Here is an 11,441-nt window from a genome sequence, read left to right on the forward strand (position 1 = left end):
TGTTCTGCGGGAAGGAGCTGAGGATGGGTCCGGGCAGGGTCACCACCACGGGAGAGGGCTCAATGACAATGGTGGAGTCCTGGCACTGCCTGACACAGGGCTCATTGCAGCTGCTGGCCAGAGGGGTGGGGCCGCAGGGCTGGCATGGCACACACGGGTTGCAGCAGGACATGTCTTGGGGTTGGCAACGCACCTGTTGGGAGAGAGGACAGAGTGGAGAATGTGCAGAGTCACGATGCATCTACCATACCGACAGGAGGGAACCCCGCACATGCAGAATAGGGAGTTGGAGGCTGTGCGGGGATGATCATCGACTTCCTGGTCTCTTCCTGCCAGGACCCAAATAGAGGCGCCCAGTGCCTATCATGCTACTTCTTACATCCTAGCCCAGAAGCCCCTGAGTGCAATTCCAACATCCCTCCAGAAGAAAACTTCTGCCCGCTTCCCTTTACCAAGACAGGCAGCTCCAAGTTTTGTCATGGAACAGTGCTGGTGGCTGTTGAGACGTCTGTTAAGTATCAGGACTCCCGATGAAGACAGAAAGAGACAAGAAGGGGGCTCACGCTTACCTGGTTCCCAAGAAGAAAGAGGCAAGTTGTGAATGGGAGACTAAGGAACTGGGCTGCCTTTTATAATGGACTGAAGCTGTCTCATATCCAGAGACGTCACTTACAGTAGTGATTATTTTCTGACAAGAACCTCTTGAATGCCAAACATCCCAGCTAATGATATGGACTGTGTGTTGGCTTCCTTTGCAGCACTGTTATGTTTCCAGCTTTGTGTAATTTCCATTCCACACCAAAGACATCTTTTGTGTGTCATGAAGGGAGGCCCAAGCATTCCCACACAACAAGGACCAGAGAGGGAATCAGACTCATTTCATGTGTTAGAAGAGTCCAGGAAGTGGAAATGATGTCAGCTGGGTCACTCCTTCGGGTTTCTTAGGAGCCTGTCTTGCAAGAGATGTACCATTTCCTGAGTGCGATCCGGCCCCACTTGACACCTCCTGTTTCTGCAAAATTCTGCCTTTCTGGCTTGTCTCCTCATGTTTAGCCCTGGGACCGAGGAACGGGCTAAAAGGTTGTGTGGAGTACTTTCCACATCTCACAAGAAAGACTGAACAGCAAATTGTATATCAATAGTGTTTTTCAAAAAGAAAGAATAAGAAGATCTATAAAGATAGCCAGTGAATCTCACGTGCAGACTAACGTGGAATCAACTGGATTTTCCCCATGTTTCTCTCTGGAGCTCCTGCCCTTGTTGAGCTCCTTCTTCCTTTCCGTATTGTGGTGTCTTTTGTTTTCCGGATCATTGACTAGAAACATCTTACATATTTTCCTTTCCGCGACAGAAGCTCATTTCTACCATTCTGAGCATAAATTCTCAGCACTGGTGAGAACCACACAGTGCAACCAATTCCATTTCTGTGAAATGCCTTCATTGCTTCGGTCTCTACTGCTCAGACTGCCCTTTGTATGTTCCAGACCCCGCAGGTTAGAAACAAAAGATGACTTCCCAGTGGCGGAGGAGGAACTGCTCAGAGGTGGTATTGGCAAAATAAATGCACTCAAGTCCAAGGCCGCAATGGGATTCACCTTAGAGGAATTATGGATCTCATAAAAGTGCAACCCAAATTGTTCTTTATTTTCATTAAAAAAAAAAAAACTTGCATTGTGGTATAGATGCCTGAAGACTGCGGGGTAGCCAGCGTCACACCAGTTTTCAATAAGAGCAAGAAAGATGACCCAGGAAACCAGAGGGCAGTCAGCCTCCCGTCCATCCCCGGAAAAGGAGACGGAGCAACTTGCTGTGGATGCTATGCACAAGCAGTTGCAGAAAAGAAATGTATCGGAAGTAGTCAACGTAGATTCACCAAAGAGAAAATGATGCTTGAGCAACCTCATAGGCTTCTGGAACGTCATCACTCGCTGGGTAGATGAGGGGAGAGCAGTGAATCTGGCGTAACTTGACTCCAACGAGGCATTTGACACTGCATCCTTGTAACAAGGCGTTGGAAGTGTGGGATAGGTGAGAGCACAGTGAGTTAGGCTGAGGACAGACTGATGAGTGGATATCAGTGTCACAGTAAATGGGTCCGAATCTAGTTACAGGTGCATAAGATGTGGTGTTCCGTTCGAGATTGTACTGGGTCTGGTCCTGTTGAATGTCATCATCAGTGAGCAAGACAGAAACATCAAGTCCCCCCTCAGCCCACTTTCTGCCAGTGTGAAATTGGAATGAGTGGCTGACTCATCAGAGAGCTGTGTTGTCATTCAGCAAGACCGGGAAAAACTGGAGATCTGGGGGGAGAGGAACCTGATGAACTTCAAGAGAATCAAATGTGGGGTCCTACACCTCCAGGGATGGGGCACCAAAACTTATTAGGGCAGCCTGCTCCAACACCACACCACTCATCACCCAGGTGGTATCTACCTGCTGCCTGTGTGCCTCCCTCTATTATATGCTTTTTATTATTTTTACGAAAACAGCCCCCCTTTTACAGTTTTTGCTCTTGTGTCTTTTTTATTTGAAGTCTGGAGACCACTCTGCATAAGATTGTGCCCCGTTCCATGATCAGAGAGAGAAAAGAGCTGGGGACAAATCAGGGCAGCGGAATTTTCCGGAGAGAAGGGTCAACAGGGAGTGCATCACACTCTGGATCTGGTACACCTCTTCACAGAAGTCCCCTTGAGAAACCTAAAGGAATGATCTAGGCTGACATCTTCTGCCTTTGCTGGACTCCCGTAGCATGTGAAATGAGTGTGTTGCCCGCACCGCTGTTTGTTGTGCGGAAATGCTTGGGCTTCTCTTCATCATGCCTCTTAAAAGATGCCTTCGGTCAGGAAGTGACAGGGCATAAAGCCAGAAATGAAACTGAATTGCACAGGAAGCTGGCAGACCACCCATATCATTATCTGGGATGATTTGCATGCTGGACAAGAACAGCTCGTCAGAAAATGATCACCACTGTAAGCAGTGCCTTTGGATATAGGTCATCTTATGTCCATTATAAAAGGGACCCCGGTTCCTTGCTCTCTCATACACTGTTCATACCTCCTTCTCCTTTGGAACTAGGTAAGTGGGAATCTCCTTCCTGTCCCTGTCGTTCAACTAAAGGAGGTCTCAGCTCAGTGAAAATCTGAGTGAATAAAAGAGATGCCTTTGTTCCATGCCATATCCTGGGACTGCTTGTCACGGGGCAGAGAAGTGAAGATTTTTCCAGGACTGTGAGCCTGTGTGTAGGTAGCTTGTGGACTCCAATTGAGAAAGTAGCTGGATTGGCATGGGAGGGCATTTCTGCAGGGTTTCCCCTGCAGATAGATAGATATCTGGGGTCTGAGAACCCCTAGGCTACCACTTCACATCCTCAAGGTAGCAAGAGTTGCATGGGCGTTGTTTCATTTATCGCTTGCTGGAAATCTCTTTCTCATACACCCCCACGTTCAGCTTCCTTCCGGTTCTCTCCCAACAGGTGCGTTGCCAACCCCAAGACATGTCCTGCTGCAACCCGTGTGTGCCATGCCAGCCCTGCGGCCCCACCCCTCTGGCCAGCAGCTGCAATGAGCCCTGTGTCAGGCAATGCCAGAACTCCACCATTGTCATTGAGCCCTCTCCCGTGGTGGTGACCCTGCCCGGACCCATCCTCAGCTCCTTCCCGCAGAACACCGCCGTCGGATCCTCCACCTCCGCTGCTGTTGGCAGCATCCTCAGCTGCCAGGGAGTGCCCATCACCTCGGGTGGCTTTGACCTCTCCTGCATTTCCAACCGCTACTGTGGCAGAAGGTGCAACCCCTGCTAAAGGTGCTGGACACTGATCCCAGGCAAGGTCCCCCTGGAAATCACAACATGGCACTGGACAGTAGGACAAATGCTGTGCTGCTGTTTTTGCCCTGCAAGACAGAAAGGACGGGGCCACCTGGGCTTTGCTGACAACATGGAGAAAGTCTACCGATATTCTCTTTTTCTCCCTCTTCCTATCTAATGTCTTGGTTTTCTTTTTGCCTCAGAGATCTCTGGTAGTATCTGAAAGCCAGAACTGAGGGACCTGCAACCTCTCTTCATTTCTTGGCCTGTATGTGCGGGTGCAGTGGCAACGCCGTTGTAGGACAGGGGAGCAGATTCATCTCTGTACCTGCTGTTCACCGTGCTTGCCATCTTCATTTCCGGTGATATCGTTTCCCCACTCTGACTCATTAAACACTTGCTGCATCCTCTTCTGTGTCCTTCCGAGTTTCTGTTTTTGTTGTTTGCACACAGAAGTCCAAAGGGGAAATGCATGGCTTTAGTGGGAATCCGCTGGGGAGACTCCATCACTGTTCTAGAGGCCAGTGCACACCGCAGAGATTTCCTTTTTCAGGCAGCTTCTTTTGATGTTGAGGAAGTAATCCATGATTCCTCTTTAACCAGCTGCTGTTTCTCCTTGTTTGATGTTTCTCTGCTTAGACATGCGCCCAAGAGCCTGGAGCACATCACGTGAATGGGAATCTTGACCAGTGACAGCCCGTGTTTGGCCTGGCATTCTGTTACTTCCAAGCCTTCCTGGCTTGGCGAGGGTCCCTGCTGGTCCAATGCAGTCAGTGTGTGGAGCCCTCAGCCAGGCCTCTCTTGGGTCTGGCCTCAGCCTGGATGCCCATCCCTGCTCTGGCCATGAAATCTTCTACGCATAACATACATGTGGCCTACTTTGGGGAAATTCCCAGTAGGTGCATCTGAACTAAAGCTGGGATGGAGATAGTGTGATCGATTGTACCCTCAGCAAAACAGCCAACTGGAATAAGATGAATGGGGCACACGATGTGTCAGAGGGAATAATCGATAAAGTCTAAAGGGATCGTGACTAGCTTAAAAATGTGAACATTTGAAATTCCTGTATGCCCAGTGCCAGTTATTGTGTCTGGGTAATTGCAGTCTCCCATTTGTACACTGTCTGAGAGAACTCACTGAGAGTAGGCCTGTGGAGAAGGACTGCCACTACTTGAAAAAGACTTAAAGCATGATAGGGTATTATTGGATTGAATATTTCCTGACATAGCTGTTGCTCTACACTCTTCTGTTTGCATGGGACATGTCTGGTCACTTGATCTCAGAAGAGAAAAATGGATTATAACTTCTCAAAGTCTTCATTTTTCCATTTCTGTTTTCCTCTTATTGGAGGGAAAGCTAAAACTGACTAAGAGTCACAAAGCTGCTTTCTTTTCTCTCACTGTTCCCTTGTTTTTTAGCCTACAGTATTGGAGAAAGGCCTTTGGTTTTGGAAACTCACTCTCTCATTTCATTTGGTATTGTGTTGCATAGTCTGATGTTTTGCATTTATATTTAGTAATCTAATTGTTTCCCCTAAGCTATTGCTGTGTTCTTTTTCGTCTAGGCTCATCTCCCTGCATTTTCTTTCAGATCTTTCCCCCTTTTCCACGGCCTGAGTCCCTGGATCTCTTCACTTCCTTCAATTGGATGTAATCTGAACAAGGCCACACTGTGACGTTAATTATTCTAACTTTCAGAGTTTGGTAAGAAGACCATTAAGGGAACATCGCAACGGAAAGGGTTGTAAGATTCAGCGATGCAGTTTTCTGCTTCCTCTCTCCCCCCTCCCCCTGCAGGTGCAAGTCCAGATGAATGAATAGACCTGCTGTAACCAGGGCCACTCATGCCAGCCCTACAGCCAGACCCCTCTGGACAGCATCAGCAGTGATCCCTGTGTGCCAGGACTCCACCATCACGGAGCCCTCCTCTTGGCTGGGGATCTTGCCTGGACTTATGCTAAACTCCATCCCACTTAACACTGTTGAGAGATCTACAGCCTCCGCACACGTATGGAATCCCTCAGCTTGGTACCTCTCTGCTCTGTCCCAAGAGCATTGTGGTCAAAACTGGACAGGGGTTTACATCTCCTCCTACCATACAGAACATCCTACTGCCCCTAGGATGTTGGAACACACCTCAGGATCCCTGGGGAGTCTTGGAAGAGAATCAGGTTCTCTGGGCTGGACAGATAAATGCAGAGCTGATAGAACTCCCTTTTGCCTGAGCCAATCACCTCCAGATCTCTCAATTACTTCTCTTGGCTATTGTACTTGCTCCACTGGGAATTACTGATTATGGGCCTGGGTGTACGTTCATCTGTTCTATCAGCATGGAGAAGGACAGAAATGAAGCCATATTGCAAAAAGTTTTGTCATGACGTGCCCAGAATCTATTGTTACAAGAAACATGCACCCTTCCAGGAGAGATTCATAGACCCTGACATTTGTAAAGGAAAGTCTGAGTAGGTGTTCGGCACTACTGGTTCTGGCACAACTGATATTTCTTGGTATATTTCTTGGGAGCACCTCCATCTACTGTCCATCTTCTTCCCTAATTCTGATGCCAAGCACAGGTGTCCTGGACACAGAGTGTTTCCTGACAACTGTTTGTAGTCTGTGGTCATCCAAACCTAGCAGGACTTAATGAACAACTGAAGCAGAAGAACAAGAACTAGGCCGTGGCGAGGGTCATGAGTTATCACTGTGTCTGGATTGTCTTGGACTGTGTAGTTGGGAGAAGGCAACCAACCATACGTTGCACCATATACTATTTACCAAATTGTCTTATGCCACGACTGTACCTCGTGTATAAAACCTAGCTTGCACAGTAATAAATGCGTACTCAGTTGCTAACGCACATGAATTCAACTCTAACTTTCACAGTCCCTCACCCGCAGTGGTGACAGGGGTGCTCTCAGTGTGGCCTTGACTGAAGGATGCATGTCTATGGTTGCCTCCCCATCTGGCAAATATGGTAGTTACATAGTTGTGATCATTTCCATCGAAGAAAGAGACTTCTCATCTGACCATTTGAAAAAGAAGGACTCACTAATACAGAGGCACAATGCAGCAAATGTTTAATGAGACTAAGGAGGAAAGTGATGTCAGAGCAAGCGAAGATTCCAAGTGCAGGGAGCAGCAGGAACAGAGAAGAATCTGTTGCCCTCTTCCCATGGCAGAGCTGCCACGGGACATCCAACTAAATCCCCATCAATGGAGAGAGGCTAGCTGGTCACTCAGCAGGATTTCAGGGGCCTTCAGAGGGAATTTTGTGGAGAGCAGAAGACATAAGTGAAAGAAAGAATGGGTGGAAGAGAGAAGTGGTAGCCAATGACCACGTAGCCAAAGAAGCCAGGTTGGCCCCTTCTGTCAGTCCTGACAGGGCAAGCCAGTTCTGGTCATCTACTCCGAAAAGAGCAGCACAAAGTCTGTTCTTCTGTCCGGCGCCATGCTCTGAGGTTGTGGGGGTCCTTGTCTGGGGCAGTGTCCAGCACCTTTAGCAGGGGCATCTTCTGCCACAGTAGCGGTTGGAAATGCAGGAGAGGTCAAAGCCTCCCGAGGTGATGGGCACTCCCTGGCAGCTGAGGATGCTGCCAACAGCAGCAGAGGTGGAGGATCCGACGGCAGTGTTCTGCGGGAAGGAGCTGAGGATGGGTCCGGGCAGGGTCACCACCACGGGAGAGGGCTCAATGACAATGGTGGAGTCCTGGCACTGCCTGACACAGGGCTCATTGCAGCTGCTGGCCAGAGGGGTGGGGCCGCAGGGCTGGCATGGCACACACGGGTTGCAGCAGGACATGTCTTGGGGTTGGCAACGCACCTGTTGGGAGAGAGGACAGAGTGGAGAATGTGCAGAGTCACGATGCATCTACCATACCGACAGGAGGGAACCCCGCACATGCAGAATAGGGAGTTGGAGGCTGTGCGGGGATGATCATCGACTTCCTGGTCTCTTCCTGCCAGGACCCAAATAGAGGCGCCCAGTGCCTATCATGCTACTTCTTACACCCTAGCCCAGAAGCCCCTGAGTGCAATTCCAACATCCCTCCAGAAGAAAACTTCTGCCCGCTTCCCTTTACCAAGACAGGCAGCTCCAAGTTTTGTCATGGAACAGTGCTGGTGGCTGTTGAGACGTCTGTTAAGTATCAGGACTCCCGATGAAGACAGAAAGAGACAAGAAGGGGGCTCACGCTTACCTGGTTCCCAAGAAGAAAGAGGCAAGTTGTGAATGGGAGACTAAGGAACTGGGCTGCCTTTTATAATGGACTGAAGCTGTCTCATATCCAGAGACGTCACTTACAGTAGTGATTATTTTCTGACAAGAACCTCTTGAATGCCAAACATCCCAGCTAATGATATGGACTGTGTGTTGGCTTCCTTTGCAGCACTGTTATGTTTCCAGCTTTGTGTAATTTCCATTCCACACCAAAGACATCTTTTGTGTGTCATGAAGGGAGGCCCAAGCATTCCCATACAACAAAGACCAGAGAGGGGATCAGACTCATTTCATGTGTTAGAAGAGTCCAGGAAGTGGAAATGATGTCAGCTGGGTCACTCCTTCGGTTTTCTTAGGAGCCTGTCTTGCAAGAGATGTACCATTTCCTGAGTGTGATCCGGCCCCACTTGACACCTCCTGTTTCTGCAAAATTCTGCCTTTCTGGCTTGTCTCCTCATGTTTTGCTCTGGGACCGAGGAACGGGCTAAAAGGTTGTGTGGAGTACTTTCCACATCTCACAAGAAAGACTGAACAGCAAATTGTATATCAATAGTGTTTTTCAAAAAGAAAGAATAAGAAGATCTATAAAGATAGCCAGTGAATCTTACGTGCAGACTAACGTGGAATCAACTGGATTTTCCCCATGTTTCTCTCTGGAGCTCCTGCCCTTGTTGAGCTCCTTCTTCCTTTCCGTATTGTGGTGTCTTTTGTTTTCCGGATCATTGACTAGAAACATCTTACATATTTTCCTTTCCGCGACAGAAGCTCATTTCTACCATTCTGAGCATAAATTCTCAGCACTGGTGAGAACCACACAGTGCAACCAATTCCATTTCTGTGAAATGCCTTCATTGCTTCGGTCTCTACTGCTCAGACTGCCCTTTGTATGTTCCAGACCCCGCAGGTTAGAAACAAAAGATGACTTCCCAGTGGCGGAGGAGGAACTGCTCAGAGGTGGTATTGGCAAAATAAATGCACTCAAGTCCAAGGCCGCAATGGGATTCACCTTAGAGGAATTATGGATCTCATAAAAGTGCAACCCAAATTGTTCTTTATTTTCATTAAATAAAAAAAAAACTTGCAGTGTGGTATAGATGCCTGAAGACTGCGGGGTAGCCAGCGTCACACCAGTTTTCAATAAGAGCAAGAAAGATGACCCAGGAAACCAGAGGGCAGTCAGCCTCCCGTCCATCCCCGGAAAAGGAGACGGAGCAACTTGCTGTGGATGCTATGCACAAGCAGTTGCAGAAAAGAAATGTATCGGAAGTAGTCAACGTAGATTCACCAAAGAGAAAATGATGCTTGAGCAACCTCATAGGCTTCTGGAACGTCATCACTCGCTGGGTAGATGAGGGGAGAGCAGTGAATCTGGCGTAACTTGACTCCAACGAGGCATTTGACACTGCATCCTTGTAACAAGGCGTTGGAAGTGTGGGATAGGTGAGAGCACAGTGAGTTAGGCTGAGGACAGACTGATGAGTGGATATCAGTGTCACAGTAAATGGGTCCGAATCTAGTTACAGGTGCATAAGATGTGGTGTTCCGTTCGAGATTGTACTGGGTCTGGTCCTGTTGAATGTCATCATCAGTGAGCAAGACAGAAACATCAAGTCCCCCCTCAGCCCACTTTCTGCCAGTGTGAAATTGGAATGAGTGGCTGACTCATCAGAGAGCTGTGTTGTCATTCAGCAAGACCGGGAAAAACTGGAGATCTGGGGGGAGAGGAACCTGATGAACTTCAAGAGAATCAAATGTGGGGTCCTACACCTCCAGGGATGGGGCACCAAAACTTATTAGGGCAGCCTGCTCCAACACCACACCACTCATCACCCAGGTGGTATCTACCTGCTGCCTGTGTGCCTCCCTCTATTATATGCTTTATATTATTTTTACGAAAACAGCCCCCCTTTTACAGTTTTTGCTCTTGTGTCTTTTTTATTTGAAGTCTGGAGACCACTCTGCATAAGATTGTGCCCCGTTCCATGATCAGAGAGAGAAAAGAGCTGGGGACAAATCAGGGCAGCGGAATTTTCCAGAGAGAAGGGTCAACAGGGAGTGCGTCACACTCTGGATCTGGTACACCTCTTCACAGAAGTCCCCTTGAGAAACCTAAAGGAATGATCTAGGCTGACATCTTCTGCCTTTGCTGGACTCCCGTAGCATGTGAAATGAGTGTGTTGCCCGCACCGCTGTTTGTTGTGCGGAAATGCTTGGGCTTCTCTTCATCATGCCTCTTAAAAGATGCCTTCGGTCAGGAAGTGACAGGGCATAAAGCCAGAAATGAAATTGAATTGCACAGGAAGCTGGCAGACCACCCATATCATTATCTGGGATGATTTGCATGCTGGACAAGAACAGCTCGTCAGAAAATGATCACCACTGTAAGCAGTGCCTTTGGATATAGGTCATCTTATGTCCATTATAAAAGGGACCCCGGTTCCTTGCTCTCTCATACACTGTTCATACCTCCTTCTCCTTTGGAACTAGGTAAGTGGGAATCTCCTTCCTGTCCCTGTCGTTCAACTAAAGGAGGTCTCAGCTCAGTGAAAATCTGAGTGAATAAAAGAGATGCCTTTGTTCCATGCCATATCCTGGGACTGCTTGTCACGGGGCAGAGAAGTGAAGATTTTTCCAGGACTGTGAGCCTGTGTGTAGGTAGCTTGTGGACTCCAATTGAGAAAGTAGCTGGATTGGCATGGGAGGGCATTTCTGCAGGGTTTCCCCTGCAGATAGATAGATATCTGGGGTCTGAGAACCCCTAGGCTACCACTTCACATCCTCAAGGTAGCAAGAGTAGCATGGGCGTTGTTTCATTTATCGCTTGCTGGAAATCTCTTTCTCATACACCCCCACGTTCAGCTTCCTTCCGGTTCTCTCCCAACAGGTGCGTTGCCAACCCCAAGACATGTCCTGCTGCAACCCGTGTGTGCCATGCCAGCCCTGCGGCCCCACCCCTCTGGCCAGCAGCTGCAATGAGCCCTGTGTCAGGCAATGCCAGAACTCCACCATTGTCATTGAGCCCTCTCCCGTGGTGGTGACCCTGCCCGGACCCATCCTCAGCTCCTTCCCGCAGAACACCGCCGTCGGATCCTCCACCTCCGCTGCTGTTGGCAGCATCCTCAGCTGCCAGGGAGTGCCCATCACCTCGGGGGGCTTTGACCTCTCCTGCATTTCCAACCGCTACTGTGGCAGAAGGTGCAACCCCTGCTAAAGGTGCTGGACACTGATCCCAGGCAAGGTCCCCCTGGAAATCACAACATGGCACTGGACAGTAGGACAAATGCTGTGCTGCTGTTTTTGCCCTGCAAGACAGAAAGGACGGGGCCACCTGGGCTTTGCTGACAACATGGAGAAAGTCTACCGATATTCTCTTTTTCTCCCTCTTCCTATCTAATGTCTTGGTTTTCTTTTTGCCTCAGAGA

At 48.9% G+C, this 11,441-nt stretch overlaps 2 protein-coding genes across 2 annotated transcripts; both read left to right on the forward strand.

Moving 5' to 3' along the window:
• Positions 1-530: 530 nt before the first annotated feature.
• Positions 531-3,799, forward strand: LOC140262511 (feather keratin Cos1-1/Cos1-3/Cos2-1-like). The gene is made up of 2 exons (XM_072356899.1): positions 531-590; positions 3,473-3,799. The coding sequence occupies exons 1-2, from the start codon at positions 531-533 to the stop codon at positions 3,797-3,799; spliced, it is 387 nt and encodes a 128-aa protein (XP_072213000.1).
• A 4,161-nt stretch (positions 3,800-7,960) lies between these two features.
• Positions 7,961-11,230, forward strand: LOC140262512 (feather keratin Cos1-1/Cos1-3/Cos2-1-like). The gene is made up of 2 exons (XM_072356900.1): positions 7,961-8,020; positions 10,904-11,230. The coding sequence occupies exons 1-2, from the start codon at positions 7,961-7,963 to the stop codon at positions 11,228-11,230; spliced, it is 387 nt and encodes a 128-aa protein (XP_072213001.1).
• Positions 11,231-11,441: the final 211 nt, after the last annotated feature.

Source organism: Excalfactoria chinensis, chromosome 24 (genome assembly GCF_039878825.1).
Source record: "Excalfactoria chinensis isolate bCotChi1 chromosome 24, bCotChi1.hap2, whole genome shotgun sequence".
Taxonomy (NCBI): Eukaryota; Metazoa; Chordata; class Aves; order Galliformes; family Phasianidae; genus Excalfactoria; species Excalfactoria chinensis.

Excerpts from the sequence above, each read along its gene's own strand:
- LOC140262511 (XM_072356899.1), top strand. The coding sequence starts at position 531 with ATGAAGACAGAAAGAGACAAGAAGGGGGCTCACGCTTACCTGGTTCCC. Across the intron at positions 591-3,472 it reads TGGTTCCCAAGAAGAAAGAG|GTGCGTTGCCAACCCCAAGA; the intron begins GCAAGTTGTGAA and ends CTCTCCCAACAG.
- LOC140262512 (XM_072356900.1), top strand. The coding sequence starts at position 7,961 with ATGAAGACAGAAAGAGACAAGAAGGGGGCTCACGCTTACCTGGTTCCC. Across the intron at positions 8,021-10,903 it reads TGGTTCCCAAGAAGAAAGAG|GTGCGTTGCCAACCCCAAGA; the intron begins GCAAGTTGTGAA and ends CTCTCCCAACAG.